The sequence below is a fragment of the Maylandia zebra genome, linkage group LG1 (genome assembly GCF_041146795.1).
Source record: "Maylandia zebra isolate NMK-2024a linkage group LG1, Mzebra_GT3a, whole genome shotgun sequence".
Lineage (NCBI taxonomy): Eukaryota > Metazoa > Chordata > Actinopteri > Cichliformes > Cichlidae > Maylandia > Maylandia zebra.
Window position 1 is genome coordinate 27,542,020 of NC_135167.1, and position 20,108 is coordinate 27,562,127.

Sequence of the window (20,108 nt, forward strand, 5' to 3'; positions counted from 1 at the left end):
ACCCTAACAGCTGGTAGATGAAAGACTAGGACTGACAGAAAGTGTGTACGCTCAGATTTATGGTTGGAAATGTGGTATGTCAGGGGTGGGCAACTCCAGGCCTCAAGGGCTGGTGTCCTGCAGGTTTTAGGTGTGTCCTTGAGCCAACACAGCTGATTCAAATGGCTAAATGACCTCAACATGTCCTGAAGTTCTCCAGAGGCCTGGTAATGAACGCATCATTTGATTCAGGTGTGTTGACCCAGGGTGATATCTAAAACCTGCAGGACACAGGCCCTCGAGGCCTGGAGTTGCATACCCTGTGGTATGTGGCGAGATCACTATAACACTATCAGTGTTAACGGGCTTCAGGATCACTGACTACAAAAACAAAATGATACTGTTTTGTATGAACATCCTCACACTGAAGCGGCTTAGAAACCCTGAAGTAGGTTTTTACAGCTGCTTTCTCAGCCCAATCTGAAGTTTCAGGAGAGGCTGGATGATTCAACAATATGGTTCAAACATCAGTAAACTTAAAGGGAAAAATCCATCCTTTGAAATGGCGAAGTCATGACCTTAACCCTGGGGAAATGCTTTGGCATGACCTTAAGTGCAAATGTGTCTTGGTGGGGGGGGATTTTTCCAGGCTGCCCCCAAATAAAGGCTCTCTTGTCATAACTAGGATGAAAACCAGACTATTTTGGGTAAATGCATGTTTGTTTTCAGGAGGACAGAAGTTAGAATACACACTGTTTTCTTATCATACTTGGTTAACAAGCTAATTAAACTGCATCTGAAAACTTAAAACGCTGTCAAAGGAAAAACGAAACTTCCCACTCGTCAAACACCGGCCCCTCCCGGGTTGAGGTTTCACTCCACCTGATGCCTCCGCCTCTTCTGTGAGCTCTCCTCCTGCACCAGTAGCTCCTGTTGCATGTAGAGCTGCTCCGGAAACGCTCCAGTCCTCATATCGACCTGTTTTTACGCTCGAATCGATTTCATAAGCTATTAAGGAAATTTAGAGCGCAACCGTATTTTATTATTATTGGTATGAATGAACTGCATGACCCTGTCGCGCGGATAAGAGCTACAGGTAGGTTTGAACTGATGATTTTTGCCAAACAAACACCTCGTTGGAATACGATGCTGTCCTAAAAGGTAACGCGCAGTAAGACAATGAGCAGCGTTTTTATTTTATTTTGGTATGATTTGACTCGATTAACTAGCAGGATAATTCCTACTGTCGCTTTTTTGTATTGTTTTATTTTTGTAAGTTGAAGCCAATCCTGCACTGTTTGAATACATTGAAGGCAACGTGATAATCGAGTACTGCTTTAACGATGTGTCTCTATAAAGGGAGCACGTTCTCATATCAATCAGTGTCACCAAATGCCACCAAACAGCTTTGGAAGAAGCGGCTAATGTGAGCCCTTCTGGACCCTCTCTGTTAGCCATCATGGGATGTGGCACCTCTGTCGCCACAGAAAAGCAAGGGGAAACACTGGAGCAGGGTAAGCATGTGTAGATGGTTTAATGCTGGAGTACACCGGACATTGGGATTTTTATTGCCCCCCCCCCCTCAAAAATATACTGTAAATGGACTGATTCTTATATAGCGCTTTTCTACTCTCCCGGAGTACTCAAAGCGCTCTATACAACATGCCTCATTCACCCATTCACACAAGCACTTCTAAACTCAAGTGCTACATTCATACTAAACTAATCATCTAAACTACATTCATACTCCGATGAAGGCATCGGAGGGCAACTTGGGGTTAGTATCTTGCCCAAGGATATTTGGCATGCAGACTGGGGGAGCCAAGGATCGAACCACCAACCTTCTAATCAGTAGCTGATCTGCTCTACCACCTGAGCCACAGCCACCCAATACTATCCCCAGAGAGATTTGTTCCTCCTGTGAAAGGTGGGAAAAACCCACATGCAAAGACGTCACACACACAAAACACCCCATAGGTGTTAAACACTAATTGGAAAGCAAAGCTCATGTGATGTTAAACAGCATATTTATTCGTGCTGTGTAATACTGCAAATTTTGGTATAGATCCAATACTAAGTAAACACTGCCAATGTTACCAATACTAATACTTTTAACTTATAAAGAGCTTATGTAGGGAAAAGCAGCGACTTAGCAAATGATTAACATAATTCAGTGAGCTACATACTGAACAAAGAAGATTGAAGCAAAGTATCGATCCCATCGTGCTTGTACCAATACCGATACCAGTGATGATATCGATTTTTTTTCTTTTAATGGATCCACCCACCTCTACTGTTTCTGGGCCCTTACAGAGACTTTTATTTCCCCTTACTCGAGTACAGGATAGTGTAATAAAGGATTACACATCAGGCACATACAGTTGCTCCTTATTAAAAATGACTGCAGTCAGTTCACCTAAATTGCAGGGTGTACTCCAGTTGTTACTGAGTGCTTGTGTTTATGCAAAGGCATTTTGTAATGCTAGTACTGCTACTACTATGCTTTAGTAAGTTGCTAACCTGTTCTGCTGCAGCAAGGTGATGATAGCTATTTTTTTGCTGCAGTAAATGTGCCTCTGATTTTGACAGATGATCCTTTCCCTCCTTTGCAGTCTGTCTTTTCTTCTCTTTAATGAGTGCTGCTGCTCCCAGAAGCTTGTTTAATTTGCTTAGTTTTCCCAATCCCACTGTTGCACACGACCTCCCTTGTGTCTTGTTATTTCTCATACCGTGTGTGTGTCTGTATATGCTCATTTGCACACAGTTTTATTCAATTACACGTTTCACGTTTTCTCGCTGAATTGTAGTTTTCCCTTCATGCAGATGAACCAGTTAAGACTCCCAGCCCGGCTCTGAGTAAGACCCCGCTCATCCTTAACTGCCAGGCTTTTACTTATGTGGCATCTGTGTTTGTGTGCTTGTCTGTCTGCATTTTTACATTTTGCAAGAGTAACGGAGGATTCCTGTGGCCTGTGGAGTTCTGTAGAACTAAAAAGAAAACAATGGGTAAATAACAGCTAAAGAGTCATAGGCATCTGAGGTATGAGTTGTTGAAGCAGTAGTATGGTTTCATGCTATGAGTGAGCGCTACAAATGGGATGTTTGCTTTGAGTGTGCTGGTGGAGATGTATGGGGAGGTCAGAAGGAGCTTCACTTTCTCTTTGTGGATCTAGAGAGGGACTGTATGAGGAAGTAAGGAGAGGCAGAGAAGTATGTTAGGGTGGTGTAGGAAGGACAGTGAGATGTGGAGTAGGAGTGGCACAAGGGTTCAAGGTAGGGGTAGGATTACAGTGGGGCAAAAAAGTATTTAGTCAGCCACCGATTGTGCAAGTTCCCCCACTTAAAATGATGACAGAGGTCAGTAATTTGCACCAGAGGTACACTTCAACTGTGAGAGACAGAATGTGAAAAAAAAATCCATGAATCCACGTGGTAGGATTTGTAAAGAATTTATTCGTAAATTAGGGTGGAAAATAAGTATTTGGTCACCTCAAACAAGGAAAATCTCTGGCTCTCACAGACCTGTAACGTCTTCTGTAAGAAGCTTTTCTGTCCCCCACTCGTTACCTGTATGAATGGCACCTGTTTGAACTCATCATCTGTATAAAAGACACCTGTCCACAGCCTCAAACAGTCAGACTCCAAACTCCGCCATGGCCAAGACCAAAGAGCTTTCGAAGGACACCAGGAAAAGTATTGTAGACCTGCACCAGACTGGGAAGAGTGAATCTACAATAGGCAAGCAGCTTGGTGTGAAAAAATCAACTGTGGGAGCAATCATCAGAAAATGGAAGACATACAAGACCACTGATAATCTCCCTCGATCTGGGGCTCCACGCAAGATCTCATCCCGTGGGGTCAAAATGATCATGAGAACGGTGAGCAAAGATCCCAGAACCACACGGGGGGACCTGGTGAATGACCTGCAGAGAGCTGGGACCAAAGTAACAAAGGTCACCATCAGTAACACACAACAACGGCAGGGAATCAAATCCCGCAGTGCCAGACGTGTTCCGCTGCTGAAGCCAGTGCATGTCCAGGCCCGTCTGAAGTTTGCCAGAGAGCACATGGATGATACAGCAGAGGATTGGGAGAATGTCATGTGGTCAGATGAAACCAAAGTAGAACTTTTTGGTATAAACTCAACTCGTCGTGTTTGGAGGAAGAAGAATACTGAGTTGCATCCCAAGAACACCGCCCGGTGTGTGTGCAAACCTGGTAAAGACCTATAGTAAACGTTTGACCTCTGTTATTGCCAACAAAGGTTATGTTGCAAAGTATTGAGTTGTATTTTTGTTATTGACCAAATACTTATTTTCCACCCTGATTTACGAATAAATTCTTTACAAATCCTACCATGTGGATTCATGGATTTTTTTTTTTCACATTCTGTCTCTCACAGTTGAAGTGTACCTCTGGTGCAAATTACTGACCTCTGTCATCATTTTAGGTGGGGGAACTTGCACAATCGGTGGCTGACTAAATACTTTTTTGCCCCACTGTATATCACGGTCAGCTCTGAGCCCCTTTTTGTTTGAAGCAGTGATGGAATTGCTGAGAGATGAAGCTCAGGCAGGAGTCTGCATACACTATGATGTTCACTGACATTATGATCTGTAATGAGAGGAGGGAGCAGGTGGAGCCTGGAGCAATGGAGGCATGCACTGGAGAGAAGAGGGGAAGTAGGTAGAAGCAAGACAATACGTGTGTGAATGAGAGGAAGAAAGGTGTAACAGTGAAGCTGCAAGGAGTAGAGGTAGTAAAGACGCACAAATTTAAACATTTGGGTTCAGCCATGCAAAGCAATGGACAGCGCACAATGTCAGGAGTGATTTGTGGCCTGCTATGATGTATGGTTTGGAGACGGTGGTGCTGACAAAATGACAGGAGGTGGAACTGGACATGGCAAAGTTGAAGATGCTAGAATTTTTATTAAGAGTGACAAGATTAGAAATGAGTACATCAGAGGGACAGCTCAGGTTGAGTAGAGACAAGGTTAGAGGTGAGGATGAGATAGTTCAGACATGTTCATAGGAGGGATGGTGGATATATTGGATAAAGTTGAGTATGGAGTTGCCAGGCAGTAGGAAAGAGGAAGACCACAGAAGGGTCATGTATGTAGTGAAGGAGGACATCCAGAGGGTTGGTGTGACGGAGGACGATGCTAGGGATGGGGTGAGATGGAGACAGCTAAAAAAGACGTTTTCATTTTCATCTGTTTTCATCTTTGTTTGCTACTACATACACTCACTGGGCACTTTATTAGGTACGCCTTTTGCCCTCAGAACTGCCTTAGTTCTTCATGCCATAGATTTAACAAGGTGCTGGAAACATTGCTCAGAGATTTGATCCATACTGAGATGATAGCATCACACAGTACCTGCAGATTCATCTGCTACACATCCATGATGTGACATTTCTGTTCCACCACATCCCAAGGGAGCTGGGATTTGAGCATTTTGGTATGGTGCGCTGTCTTCCTGGAAGCAGCCATCACAAGGGTACAAATTTTAGCCCTACAATTTGAATGTTTCAGCATGTAGCATGTTGCTATCATACAATTTTTGTGATCCTTGAATTGTAGCCTCAGTTTCCTGTTCCTAACTGACAGGAATGCCACCTGTAGCCTGTCTATTTCAGAGATGCTCTTCTCCATACTTCGATTGTAACCAGTGGTTATTTGAGTTACTGTTGCCATCCTATCAGCTCAAAGCAGTCTGGCCATTGTCCTCTGAGTTCTGGCATCACCCAGAGATCAGCAGTTTCTTAAATACTCAAACCAGCCCGTCTGTCACCAACAACCATAGGATGTTACTTACATCACCTTTCTTCTCTATTCTGATGCTCAGTTTGAACTTCATCAGGTCATCTTGACCTAAATGCACTAAGTTGCTGCTATTTGATTGGTTGATTAGATATTTGTGTTAATGAGCAGTTGAACAGGTGTACCTAATAGAGTGGCTGGTATTTTCTCACATGCTTAGCCTGTAAATAAAAAATACAACATTTTGTTGCAGCTATGAAGGCAGCTGTTTTGATCCAGCGATGGTACCGGCGCTACATGGCCCGTCTTGAGATGAGACGCAGGTACACTTGGAACATTTTTCAGTCTATTGAATACGCCGGGGAACAAGACCAGCTGCAGGTGTCTCTCACTACAGGCATCTATTTTGCAAATTTCAGAAGTATCATAAAGCTTAAACATGCGTTTCTTTTTGGTTTTTCAGCTCTCTAGTTTCTTCACTTTCATGCTGGACAACTTCACTCAGCTGAATGGGAATGGGCCAGGTTAGGGGAGAGAATTCTCATATCTACAGCGTAAAAGGGTGTATTATTATTATTATTATCATTATTATCATTATTATTATTATTTTACATGTCTAAAACTTAGATTTTTGCCTATAATATTTGGAACTGCTGAAGTAATGTTTGCTTCCTTTTGAAATAAAATATAATTTCCTAGTCCTGCTATGTAGACAGGATCTCACTGGGTTTTAATGTATGCAGAAACCACAAACTTATCACACTGTAGCAGCTAAATAAATGTGCCTAATTTTAAGAAACATTCGTTTTCTTATCAGTTGGTGTTTAATGATTGTTCTTTTTAACTTTTCCAACACCCCTATTGTTTAAATTAACACCATTTTGTTTGTTATGCCACTGTACTTTAGATATTTTGATCTAGACGAGGAAACCCATTGCGTATACCCTGTTGCTTAGCAACTACTGTGAATGTGGAGGCCAATGTGTCGGTGTGGTGCACTGAAACAGCTGTGGCTTAAGTGTGTATTGACCCGCTCTTCCAGCTCAAAAGCATAATGTTTCATTGACAAGCTAATCCTCAGGGAAACCCTTTTTTTGCTCATCATCTCCTGAACATCCTCTTCATGGGTTTTACGTTAAGTCTACATAAGGGATGCAAAGAGGCCAGACTCTGCTGTCTCTGTTTACTACGTACAGGATCTGTGTTTTTATATTTGTTTGTCAGGGACACTATAGAGGAAATAACACAATAGGAGAGGGACATGGGCCTCTGGGTAGACATCTGTCCCAGCACTGCTTGTTTGCATAATTTAAAGGCTGTTGGGATTTGTTCTTATATTTGAAACTTCAGTGAGGTCTCAAATATGAGAAGAATATTTAGTATAGTATAGCACCTGTATATGAGATTTTTGTAGTTTAAGACTACAAGAGAGAGGGGGAAAAGCAACAATACACTCCCAGTACAGACAAAATAGAAATTATTGATGATAAGCTTATCATTGATTAAGTCAGAAAAAGAAGAGCTGTGTGGTGGGTGGGTTGCAAAGCAGCTTGCAGATGTGCTGCACCTATAGTCGTGTTAAAGCAGGTTAAAAAGCGCCACCTAGAAAACAGTTTGCACTGGGGTGCTTAGAAGGGCATCAGCTAAGCCATCATCTCTCGTGAGCTGGCATTAACAACAGTGGATTTACCAGGATTGATAGCTGAGGTTTTTTAAGCTGTTATATAATTTTTTCATATAACCAAATATTGTGCATTCCTGTTTTGGATTTAAAGGATGTAAAGGTGAGGATAGAGGAAAAGGTACAAGATATATACCATTTACTCTTTTTTTTTTTTCTTGACAAAGATAAGATTTCATGTTTGTGGACATCTAGCTTTCATTTTAAATAAATTATATGATATGTAAATTGCGTTTCAGACTTGATCTCCCAGCTGCTGGATCCAGTGGTGGACCCATGGTTAGACAGAGAAACCTGCTACAACCTGATCCATGTTCCAGAGTCCTACACCGGACCTAGACTATCATTTCCTCTCTCCGTCGCTGATACAAATGCGCTCCTGAGTGCGTTTAAGGATCAGCAGGTACCAAATATGAGCCTTTCACTTTGTCTCTTAAACATCTGATTGTCTGGTGGTTTAGATTTGGAGTGCTCACTGCTTTTTTCCACACAGACTCTCCATGCCAGATATGTTCTCCAGCTGCTGTATGAGACCAAAAAGCTCCTCAAACAGATGCCAAATATAGTTCACTTGTCGACATCCTACTACAAAGAGATCACTATATGTGGTGGGTCTCAGTGTCTCTTGTTAATTTAAGGTTCAAAATTTTCAGGACCATAAAAAAAATTAAAAAATATATATTTTAATCTCATTGTAGCATATGCTACACTGCGCAGACCAAATAAATGATCTCTGTAGTTTTTAAATGAGAGATGGTGCCTTGTGGTTGTTTAAAAACAGTTGATTGTATCTTACTGGCAGCAAGGTAAGTCCTACTTATTTGCACACTGATCAGCCACTTGACTCCTCTTGCACAGCTTTCCTCCTCCTACCTTTGCATGTCATTAAACTCAAGAATACTTGAGTAACAAAAATGAAAAAACACACACTCATAAGGCTGAGGTGGAGCAATCCTTATGATTAGGGAGTTTTAGTCCGCTTCTGTAAACCCATAAAGCAACAGGACTTCAGTTTCTTGATTGCAGTGACTTTTTTCTTTTGGTACAGGTGATCTGCACGGGCGACTTGATGACTTACTACTTATATTTTATAAGGTAAGGCTGCCCGTACAACAGCTTTCTTAGGCATCATTTGTGCATCATCTACCTCATAGCAATATCAGATTTCATGTAGATTTTTTTATAAATAAAAGACTGAACCCTCTGCAGTTAAATCCTAAGCAGTCACTATATGTAATTTTTATTTTTTAATAAATTCTTCTGCCCGTCAGAGAGCAAAGAACAACTAACTGACACGCATCAGTCATTTTTTAGACTGTAGGGTCATTGCAGGGGGGTTTTCTATGACAACAAACCTCAGATGGTTAAATAAGTAAAAGCTGAAGGTCTGACTGTTTTCATGTTTTGGTTTTTCTCAGAATGGCCTTCCCTCTGCAGAGACACTGTACGTGTTTAATGGGGACTTTGTGGACCGTGGAAAAAAGTCAGTTGAAGTGGTTATCCTGCTGTTTGCCTTCCTTTTGCTTTACCCAGACTACATGCACCTGAACCGAGGAAACCATGAAGACCACATAATGAACCTCAGGCAAGTTTAGAAAAGGGTGAAGTGAAAAATATTTACCTGTCTAGGTTCACCACGAACACCAGGAGAATAGAGTATCAGGGTTTAAAGGTTTGTGGTTTTCTTTTTTCAGATACGGGTTCACAAAGGAAGTCATGCAGAAGTACAAGGTAAAGTCCAAATACATGCCGTCAGTCTGATTTTGTCCACAACTCAGTAAGCACTTTGCAGCTTGGTGACTGTCACAGCTGATTGTTATTTTAAATTACTGTTCTCGCCTGTTTGCAGACTCATGGCCGTGAGATCCTTCAGCTGTTTCAGGATGTTTTCAGCCTCCTGCCCATCGCAACAGTTATAGACGGAAAGATTCTGATCGTTCACGGAGGGATTTCAGACCAGACTGACTTAGACTTCCTGAGCTCCATAGAGAGACACAAGGTCAGCGGAATCAATCAGCTTTGGCCACCAGGGGTCAGAAAAAAAACAACTTTTTACATGCTGACACACTCATACCCACCACACAACAATGTAGCTGTGTGCAGCGTGGAAAAAAGTGGTTTGTAGTTTTATCCGGCAACAGGAGTCAGATTCCTGAGACGCATATCGAGACATGTTGTAGAGTTGGTTCAGCAGCTTCTCGGTAACAGCTGCAAGGCTCAGTTATTGAAAAGTTATTAGAGTAGCTTCTTTCTAGGTCTGCTACTGTGTGAATAGGGGTTAAAATGGGATTTGGCAGGTGGGGAGACCCTAAGGTTGGGTGTCGGAGTGCGGTGTGGGGAAAGGCATCACTTTCCCTACTTCTCAGTAGGGGTGGCTGTGGCTCAGGTGGTGAAATGGGACTTTTACACACTGGAAAGGTAGCGGATCGATCCCGGACTCCTCCGGTCTGTGTGCCAAAGCATCCTTAAGCAAGATGCTAAACCCTGAGTAGTGTGATTCTGTGTGTGATATGTATGTTAGATATCAGTCACATAAGCTCTAGTTAAATTTTATTTGTATGCTACCTATAATCAGCTGGCCTCTGCTACTGTTCCAATATTCACTGCTCCATGTGGATTTAGCCAACTGAATTCATTAAGATCTAAGCAGATGTTTGTGAGCTGGTTGGCTGATTTCCAACCCCTAGACAACATAAAGCTGGTAAAAAGTAGAAGTTAAAAAAAGTGGAATTTGGTGAGTGAATCTAATCAGCACCATAAATCTGGTGTCCTTGATGAAACCAAACACTGAAAACAAAAGCAAAGTGTGCTTTGCAGTCCAACATACAGCATCATTGTGAAGTTCACCTGTTTGTGTGTTTGTTAAACTGTTTGAAAAGTTGCATTTGAAATTCCCTGCATGATTACTCTGTTTATGCTCACTCCTCCTCTATAGCGCTGATTAGATTCTGAATTAGGCCATCATGAACAAACTTTATTCACATCTGCACCTTAAACACATCACAGAGATGAGAGGTAAAACAGGTTGTGTTGATGGTGTAAGCAAGGCCATTTAATTGCTCATTAATCTAAAGTGCCTCAATGCCTTTCCAGACACTTCCAGCCCACTTTAACCCCAGTTTGTGGGCTTTTATTATGGTATCAATCTGCATTCAAGATTGCTACTCCAAGTCTGATTAATGGACTCCTGCTTTATAAAAAAACAAAATATTTATCCTGACAAATTTTGAAGGTTTCTGTGACATTGCAGTGTTTCACGGTAGGATTAGCTGAATAATGAAGCAGCAAACCGAAGGCCAGGTTTCCAGCAGAAGGGTTACAAAAGTAGGAAATTCATGCACAGGGATTAAGAGAAACAAATTGTGAGGGTTCACCTTATTTTGCAGGACCCATACAGAGTAGTTTGACTTTGCTTCACTGTTTGATGCTCAGGTGACGTTCACTAAGTTTCAGTTTCACAGAGCTTTTCTTCTAGCGTGTCTCAGACAAATGCTAAAAGATGTTTAAATGCTTCTAATATGGCAACCTTCAACACTCTGTCCTGTACCTATGCTATTTTATTGTTTTATTATTATTTATTTTTTATTTTTATTTTGAATGATGGACTCTTGGTTTTGAAAGAAAATGACACAAAAATAAAATTGTATTTGAATAAATTATTGCATTTATTCTCTTAAAATGCAGAAAGCACAGAGCATGAATGGTCATCACAGGTATTTCAGAGAAGGCTTTAATATGTATGAAAGTTATCATTAAGGTGGATTTTATTGATTTATTTGTTTATTTTTTACATTAAAATACTCCTTTAGTACTTGCTAAGCACTGCACTAAAGATGTGTGTATACCTTTTCTGTCTTCACGTTTTGCTGTTTGTCAGCACGATGTTTCCACCTCACTGCTACCTCCCATTTCTTCCTCTTGTAGGTGAAATCAGCCCTGAGATTTCCCAGGTGCAGTTTGGAGCACCTGGACATCAGTCAGTCCTGCAGACAGACCAAAAGAACGAGATCCACAGACAGCTCTCGTCCCAGCAGCAGTCGCAGTCAAAACAAGAACCAAAGGACACCCAACACGAGGTGTGACCGCAGCCCACAGACACTTACATGTGTTTTTATGTAGTAAGGTCCGTGTGCAGTTAGCTCCTGTTAACAGCTACAGGGCCTCTTTTCTACCGCCGTTTGTTTTTTCTCTAGGAAGAAGCGATGCAGGCTCAGCAGACAAGACAGCGCCGCCTCCACCTCTTCCTCCTCCTCGTCTTCCTCGTCATCCTCTTCACTCTGCTCTCCTCGAACCCCATCCTGCCTCTCCCCGCATGCTTTTCCATCTTCTCCTTGCATGCCTTACTCTGTTAATGTCCTCCAAGTGCCTTTCCTGGACTCCCTGTCCTCCGTTCCCCTCCCGTCACCTTCGCAGCATGAGCAGGAATGGAAGCAGGTGAGAGGAGCAGAGAACACATTAACACTGTTTAATAATCCACTCATTTGATGAGCTCCTTCTTTGTCTTGGTCAACACTTTTATCTGCTTTACTCTGGAGCAGATAGTGGATATATTGTGGAGTGACCCTAAAATCCAAGATGGCTGCAGTCCCAACACCTTTAGAGGTGGAGGCTGCTACTTTGGCCCTGACGTCACCCAGAGACTACTGCTCCAACACGGACTCCAGCTGCTCATCCGCTCACATGAGTGCAAACAAGAAGGATACGAGTTCTGTCACAGTGGAAAGGTACACAAGGTGCAATCATTTCATTTAAATGTGTCACTAACACTTTAAAATACGGCCAAGACTAAGGGCTTAATTCCCCTGTAATTAAATGGAATTTCACTGCAATTACAATTACAGTTAAGTGTAGGTACCCTCGGGTAAGAGGATAATAAGTAATATTTTTACACAAATTAAAGAAATAATTATACTCTAAGCAAATATAAGTACTCTTTAAATAATTATAATGAATGTCTAAGTAATTTTAAATAGCGCATGAGGAACTTTAAACTTTGTATAACGTAAGGTATTTTATATTAAAGCAATAATTACAATGTAATTACATTTAAGTAGTGCATAAGTAATTTTAGTAGTGCCTAAATTCTAGATATAGTACAGGAAAGGAGATATAAATTACACTGTATGTTATTTTAAGTACTTCTAAAGTAATGTTGTACTGCATCATTTCTTTAATTTTGCTGAAAAACAAACAATATTTTCCCATCTTACATTGTACAATTTAGGGGAACCAGCCGTGTTATGGAGTGGCTTAACTCTGGCTCCATCATAAGGTCACGTAGGCCTGAGAGTTTTCCTTGTAAGTCGTTAAGGCGGAACAGTCATTTCATTTATATTGGAAAAGTAAAAGGACAGTTGAATAATAAAGCATTCATCATGAGCATCAACATTATGAATACTGAGTAAAGATGTAACAAGACGAGATTAATCCACTTCATAATACCGCCAACACCATGAAAAATACAACATATTTACAATGTAAGATGAGGAAATATTGTTTGTTTTTCAGATAAATTTAACAGTACTTACATTTGCTTACAGTATAGTAATTTCCTCTGAAGCACTGACTTGTTACCTCTTATTCTAGTGTGCCTACCTTTAGGTATTTGTAGGTAAATATAATTACATTATAATTTCAAAAAGTACATTGAAATTCCAATAAATTAAAAAAGAAATTCTGAAAAATTCTAAAAAATGTTGTTCACTGTCTAAAGGTTTTGCCTTGTTGAGTCTATTTCCATATTGTAGGTGATCACCATCTTCTCTGCGTCCAATTATTACGAGGAGGGAAGCAACCGAGGAGCCTATGTCAAACTGGGGCGAGAGCTGGTGCCCCGCTTCTACCAGTACCAAGTCAGCCGGACTACTCGCAAACTTACTCTGACACAGAGGTAACACGGGTGTCTGGTGTGTCTGTGTACTGTGGGGGCGATGAAGCAATGCTCAGAGTAGTAGCACTGAAACTAATCATGACAAAATCTTGTGCATAATTATATAATTCTATTAAATGTGTAAGAAAGGTTGGTCTAGGTTAACGTTTGTGTCTGCAGAGTGCGAGCCGCTGAGGGCTCTGCTCTCAGAGCCTTAAAGGAGAAGCTGTTCGCTCACCGCTCCGAGCTGATGGCCGGCTTCCAGCAGTATGACCAGAATAACACAGGTGCTCTCTTCTCACTCCATTTTCTTATAAATGTCATGTTTTAATATTCAGGTTTGATTCCCAGGCTGACATGGAGAGTTTTTACATTTGCACACGCCTTGCTTCAGGTCGTGTGTCAGTCTGCGAGTGGGCTCTGGTTCTGGAGTCTGTACTGAGACTGGACCTGCCGTGGAGGACGCTTCGTCCACACTTAGCCCGTCTGGCACCAGATGGCAGCCTGGAGTATCAGTCCTGCTTCGAGGATATGGGACCAGGCATTCCTCTGCCGCAGGTCAGAAACAAAGGGGTACAAAAGAAACACGTACATTCGCTCGAGAAATGACCTTAAAGGGAAAAGGAGATGAAGGAAAACCCTTAAAGGTCACTGTTTTCATCTGAAGTTATACGCTTAATATAAACATCCCTTTGTCTTATTATACAATACTCCAGTCACAAACATCCAGATTATCGAAAGGCTCTTCACAGCATTTTTTTTTTACATAGCAGTTCTTTCTCATTTGCACTTTTAAAACGAGTCCATTTTACTCCTGATCCTGTTCTTTTGTCTACAATGTCGAACTTGTATCTGCGAGGAGGGATTTTGCCCCTAGTGGTACAGTTACTTCTAGCTTCGCAGTACATATTCCCAGCGCTGCTGCTGTTAAACACAGCTGGAAGGACTCCTGTTTTTTATCTTTCAGGTCACTCCAAATTTGGCTGAAACTCTGTTCAGATACAGGACAGACATTGAGATAATATTCAACATCATAGACAAAGATCATTCAGGTAAATGAAAAGCAAAATATCTTTTTCGAGATAATGTTTCAAATAAGCCAAAACTGACTTGTACGTGAGTGATGTTTGTTTTAACCTGTAGGTCTGATTTCCATTGAGGAGTTTCGTCAAACTTGGCGTCTTTTTAGTGCTCACTTGGGAGTTGCCATCGACGACAGTGCCATTGATGACCTGGCCCGGAGTATTGACTTTAATAAGGATGGCAGTATAGACTTCACTGAGTTCCTAGAGGCATTTAGAGTGGTACACAAACTGGACAGCAAAGATCAGCAACTGCATGAAAAGATGGATGGAGAGAAGAGGACAGGCTGAATACTAAACTGTGGAAGTACCAATGTAGGATACTGTAGGATATAACAAAGGACAGCATATACATCTCAGAATACTTGAAGACAATACCACTGGAAGTGATTAGGTCATGATTCATTAGCAGATTTCTCAATTGTGGTTTGTGGGTTAGGGGTATGGCTCTGGGAATGCCGATATCTAAGGCTGATTTAAATAAAGTGATATATCCCTAATTTTATTATGTCTTTTATTGCACCACCAGCTTTTTAGAGGGGCTGACTGTGGAGAAAAAAAAACGTCTTAACAACTGCTGGCTGTAGTAAAATGAATATTTCAAAGAACAGCACAATAGAGTTAAAAACCTTTACAGTGAGCTGATTTAAAAAAATCAGCTACAAAATCAGAAGAAGCTCTGGAGGCGTTGTGTACTTCAGGCACTGTTTGATTTACTTTTATTCATTTTCTTCCACAGAAATTAAATTGAAAAATATGCTGCGATTGAAAACGATTGTACAGCTGTACCTAATAAAGTTGACTGAATGTAGGTTTACAAGTATTGGTGTAAAAGATGCTTCTTTTTTTTTTTTTTTTTACTTAACAAAATAAAAATAATATCTGTGTGTGTGTGAGTGTGGACAGGTGTCTAAGACAGAGTGTATGTTCAACTCTGTTTGGCTCATAGCTGATAGAAAGTTCAGCTGTTGAACTTTAATCCCTGTGCTCAAGAAATACATTTAGAAAGAGGAAGAAGTCCCTGGGATTTTCAAAGTAAAATAAGCCCACTGAATGCACTATGGAAAAATGTCTGAACCTTTCTGTGTTGATTGTTACATCAATTTAAAATTCCTCTAAAGTACCTAAGTGCTTTGGAGAGAGGCGCATTTACATTCCAGGTCTCCAAAGAACAAAAACAAAATACACAAGAAGCTGAAAGATGTGTTTTGTTATATTAAATAATTATTGTTGAAAGTAAAACCCACTAAAATGTTTTCAGAATTTGCAAATTGATGATGATCATTCATCTCATGAATCACAACACACTGTTCTTCCCCCACACAAGGTTCTCTTCTAAGTTAAAGATCTTGTTATTGGCATTATTGGCTGTTTTTATGTGGTGTGGTATCAATACTAAATTTTTCAGTAACACACAACACTAATTAGAAAGTCTTGATGGTCACTCTAGAGCAGGCCTCAGAGATTTCAAATCTCCACTGATGTATTAATAATACACATTTGACTGGATTGATAATACTCCAGGGACCAGGAGATAAAAGGAACCGAGATGTCTTGACTGTGGTACTTGTGTTACTGCATTAAAGTGGACAGATTACAAGCACCTTTACTGGAGAGTTTTGGCTGTGGGTGGGAATGCACAGAAATATATTACTTCTAATTCCTGACCTTGCTCCCTGTCACTTATAGAAAATGGATGTGAACTTGTTGACGTCACCTTTGAAATGTTTTCCTGCGAGTGTCTTAAGGTTTACCAGTGCAGCAGCACTTTAGATTATATTTAGCAAGAAAACTAAAAAGTTGAAAAGAGAGCATGTTGAGTATACCGGAAGGATTTGGGACAAAACATGAAGCTCTGATGGGCGAGTAGTTTGTGTCTCTATGAGGGATTGGAACATTGTTACTGCCTACATGTTTAAATTATTCACTCATGCTCACTGGAATGACACTGGCTCCTGGCTATGTCACAAAATGAAATGCTGAAAGGAGCTAGTACCACACCCCAAATTTAAATTAAGACAGATTTAATAGTGTCCACTTGTAATAAATTAGCAGGTCTCATTGTTCACCTTCAAGACTGACATTTTTCAATACTGTTAGAGTAAGAAAAAAACAAACAGTTGTTTTACTGGCTACAATGTCCTTATTTGTTTGATTAACAGACTACTTTTGGCTGGGCTCCTCCAAAGCAACCTTATAAATTTATGATACGAACATTTTTAAACAATTTGCGTTTCAGTTTTGTTAGTGTGTTTTTTTTTCTAATGGTTATGTTCAATGTTCCCTCTAAACTGCGCGCGTGCGCAATTGCGCACTACTGGCACGGTCTCTGCGCACAGAAAAACTGTGTTGCGCGCACAAAAAAAATCTAACCAGAACTGAAATTAAGATTAAAACTTTGCAGTGTTAGTCAGTAAGTGACTGGCTGCTCCCGTCCAGCCAATGATGCGATTCACATTCGTATATACGCAGCTAATCAACGTCGTTGACAGACTATGACAGCGTCCTTATGTGCCGACATCAGTGTTTTAGCTAGCAAAGCAGCGTGGCTGATGTGGAGTGAAGCCACGTTAATGACAACGTGTACAACCATTGGAGATGTGAGCAGGACAGACGGAACAACTGACGGAAAAAGTGTGGACTTTATACCAGTTGTGTTGATAGGCCACGTAAAACCAGAGTTATGATAAAATTATATGCAATGTTTGGTTTTCTTCCTGAATACTATCATTGTTTATATTTACTGTGGGAAGAAACAGTAAAAACGGCGTTTTATACGGAAAACGCTCGAAAGCACTCCCCTTATGTGAGCAAAACATCCCCAACCCTGTCGTATTGGTCGAAAAATGTACCATGTCAACCAATCAAAAAATGATATGGCAACATGGCATTTAGTTGTTTAGGGAGGGGGAAGTTTTAGGAGTGACGGCGGTGTTTTGAGATGTGAGAGATTTGCGATGTTTAGCGCAAATCTTGTGTAGTTAGTGTGTAGTGTAGTCAATAGTTTTGTTGTGTGTGTCAGAACAATGAGGCGACTACTGAATGTTACAGGTGTTACAGCAGTGATACATCTCCTGTTGTCAGGCCTGCAGGTATCAGGCTGTTGTTCTCCTTTATCTCATAGTGGACAGAAATTATTTTTTGGAGTGGCACAAATGATTTGTGTGGCATCAGATTTGATGCAGAACAGCTGATTGTTCTGTAAATAGTTTGAAATGTTTATTTAAAAAAACGCCTTGGCTGCATTTTTAGGTAAACAGCTGCAAAAAACTTTGTTGTTTGCAAAACTGAGTTACTTTTTTGAAGAAGTAACTATATAATTAATTGCCCAGCATTGGTCTTTATATACTGTATTTTGCAGAAAGAGAGTTACAGGACTCTCTCCTAGACCACAGACTCATAATACAAGTCAGAGCAAAAAATAATAATAATAAAAAGTTGTGTTTTCAAAGTTGGAGTTCAAGTTATTTTTACTTCTAATAGTGTTAACATACTACACAGGTCATGAACAAGATGTTTTTAAATTTTCATTGTAAGAGGGATAAAGCAGTTAATTAAAAGTAGTCTAACATAAATGTAAATGCTGTAATTTGATTATTTTAATAAACCATGTAACTTGGATGGATTCGATGCTGGTGTGACCACAGTGCACGCATCTGCTGTCGCTCACAGTGGTCCACGGGATCGCTCAGGGAGTTTGTGTGTTCGCTCAGACACATAAAAAATTAGAGGGAACATTGGTTATGTATTCGTTAAATGTCACCTTGGCACACTATAATACTATGTAAAAGTTATATGAGCGCTGTTAAGTAATCAGTATGATTTGATGATTTTTTTATTATTATTTCTTAAATTGTAAAATATAAGTGTCCAGTGGGAGGTCCCTAAATTATTTGTCCAAAACTATAAGATGTTTAGTTAAATGTATTCTTGTCTCCACCAGAGTCCAGAGATGGAGAGTACGCTAGAAACTGATTTGGCATCAGTTGTATACACACATTTTCTCTTCATTTACTAGTTGGTCTAAATAACTATTGTTGGGTTTATCTAGACACAAACCCCGCTGGAAAACGAGACACTCAATAACTGCACGACAAAAGAAGTCAAGACAGAGCTCTGTTGTCTTTGTGGCTCGCGAGGGAAGTCAGCCCAGGCCTTCACCTGTCCTTAGCCAACTTTGACTGATTCCTTCGCTACAGCCCTTTTTATTGTCAACAAGCAATCATTCATGAATATGCAATTACAAATACACGTGACATTCTTAAGCAGTCATATCTGAACAACATCAGTGTCTGTATTCTGTGTGTGTAGGTGCATGTATGTGTGTGTGTGTGTTTCCAGCCATACCATACATACACATATGACCTTTCAATGAACTTAAACTGTGTGTATGAGGTATGCAGAAAAGCAGACATAAGCGTCTTGCTAAACATAAAAACAGGGACTTGCAATAGGTCATATCTCAAATGAACATTTAAAGGTGTGAAGTCTTGCACCTCAAGAAACAGAACATGGTCCATTCCAAATGTAACATAGCTCGTCTCTGCACTAAGCTGCACTCTAAATAAAGAAAGCACATTTTGTCAGCACAGACACAGATAAAGGAAATGTTAGATGGTTGAAAATAAATCCTCTGACTGTCCGGCCTTTTCTTCATAATGATAGCCATATTAGGACACATAAAGGCAATGATTATATATCTATATATTTTAGCACAAATGACAATATAAGAAATATCAATTCCAACAACTATAATTATAGAAAAAATAAGGAGTGTGTATTTTTATCATCATAATTATAATTATAATAAATTATTATTATTATCATACTTGCTTAAATTTGAAGCAGTTATATGGTAAAAGGAGAGCGCTTGAACGCACCACGGTAATTTGACAGATTTTACACACAGTATTTGAAAGCAGCACAACTGTGTCGACAGAGCAGCGTTCAACTGCATTTTAGAAGCAAACAACACACAAAAAAGCTAATGTTGGTGAAGAAGAACAGGGACACAGGCCATAGATCTTTTCAGATACCAGTGACATGGGATTTGTAGTGTGCTTATCAGACCGGTGCTTATCAGACCAGTCTCTGGTAGCAGTTAGCGAAAACCTTTACATCACAGTAGCACTGTTATGCTGCCATCTTTCGGGGAAATTATGTCATTACACCGGTATGAGGTTGGGTATAGGTGGATTTGTTTTTTTGCTCGTGAGTTTTTGCAAACAGTCAGAAATGTCCACGAGCTGCAGTGAGTTAACATTTTGCACAAATGTTATTCAAATCCCAATGTTTGTTTGTTTTTTTGTTTTGTTTTTATCACATCTCAGGATTTTAGCCCCTGTCTGAACAACAACATCCTGGTAACGTTTTTAGTTTTTATTTTATTTTTTATTTGAATCAAATAGATATTTTTTTTTTTAACAAATGTTTTTAACTTTTTCTTGTTTTTTTAATGCTTTACAAAATTTCAGTTATGAAGCACTTTGCAACTTTAAGAAAATAGCTATATGAATATAGCAATTTGTAATACAATATTTATATTTTCAATTAATGCTTTATCTGGCAAGGAATCGTAAACAGTTCCTTGATTTGCATCTTAACAATGACCTTTTTTTTTTTTAGGAAAGATAAAAGGTAACAGTCTTGTAATATCCTCCAGTAACTCTCTAGGGTTGTGAAATTTGCCGTGTGCAAGCATTTCAAGTTCCCAGTAAAAGGTTAAAAGCTGCA

At 40.1% G+C, this 20,108-nt stretch overlaps 1 protein-coding gene across 8 annotated transcripts; it reads left to right on the forward strand.

Annotated features, from left to right (window-relative positions):
* The first annotated feature begins 826 nt into the window (after positions 1–826).
* ppef1 (protein phosphatase, EF-hand calcium binding domain 1) lies at positions 827–15,198 on the forward strand. Of its 8 annotated transcripts, none has more exons than XM_076884175.1 (19): positions 827–1,140; positions 1,339–1,493; positions 2,803–2,985; positions 5,997–6,124; positions 6,207–6,267; positions 7,664–7,827; positions 7,918–8,032; positions 8,473–8,519; positions 8,843–9,009; positions 9,119–9,155; positions 9,274–9,423; positions 11,349–11,500; positions 11,618–11,858; positions 11,963–12,148; positions 13,172–13,314; positions 13,474–13,580; positions 13,688–13,851; positions 14,261–14,345; positions 14,437–15,198. In XM_076884175.1, exons 2-19 carry the CDS (start codon positions 1,439–1,441, stop codon positions 14,664–14,666), a joined length of 2,415 nt encoding a protein of 804 aa, XP_076740290.1. In that variant the 5' UTR covers positions 827–1,140; positions 1,339–1,438; the 3' UTR covers positions 14,667–15,198. The 8 variants fall into 8 exon arrangements, with proteins under 8 accessions (XP_076740290.1, XP_076740286.1, XP_004543492.1 ...); XM_076884171.1 differs by having other exon boundaries at positions 827–1,075; XM_004543435.4 differs by having other exon boundaries at positions 828–1,075; positions 2,803–2,835.
* The last annotated feature ends 4,910 nt before the right edge of the window (positions 15,199–20,108 follow it).

Excerpts from the sequence above, each read along its gene's own strand:
- ppef1 (XM_076884175.1), top strand. The coding sequence starts at position 1,439 with ATGGGATGTGGCACCTCTGTCGCCACAGAAAAGCAAGGGGAAACACTG. Across the intron at positions 8,520-8,842 it reads TACTACTTATATTTTATAAG|AATGGCCTTCCCTCTGCAGA; the intron begins GTAAGGCTGCCC and ends GGTTTTTCTCAG. Across the intron at positions 13,581-13,687 it reads GTATGACCAGAATAACACAG|GTCGTGTGTCAGTCTGCGAG; the intron begins GTGCTCTCTTCT and ends GCCTTGCTTCAG.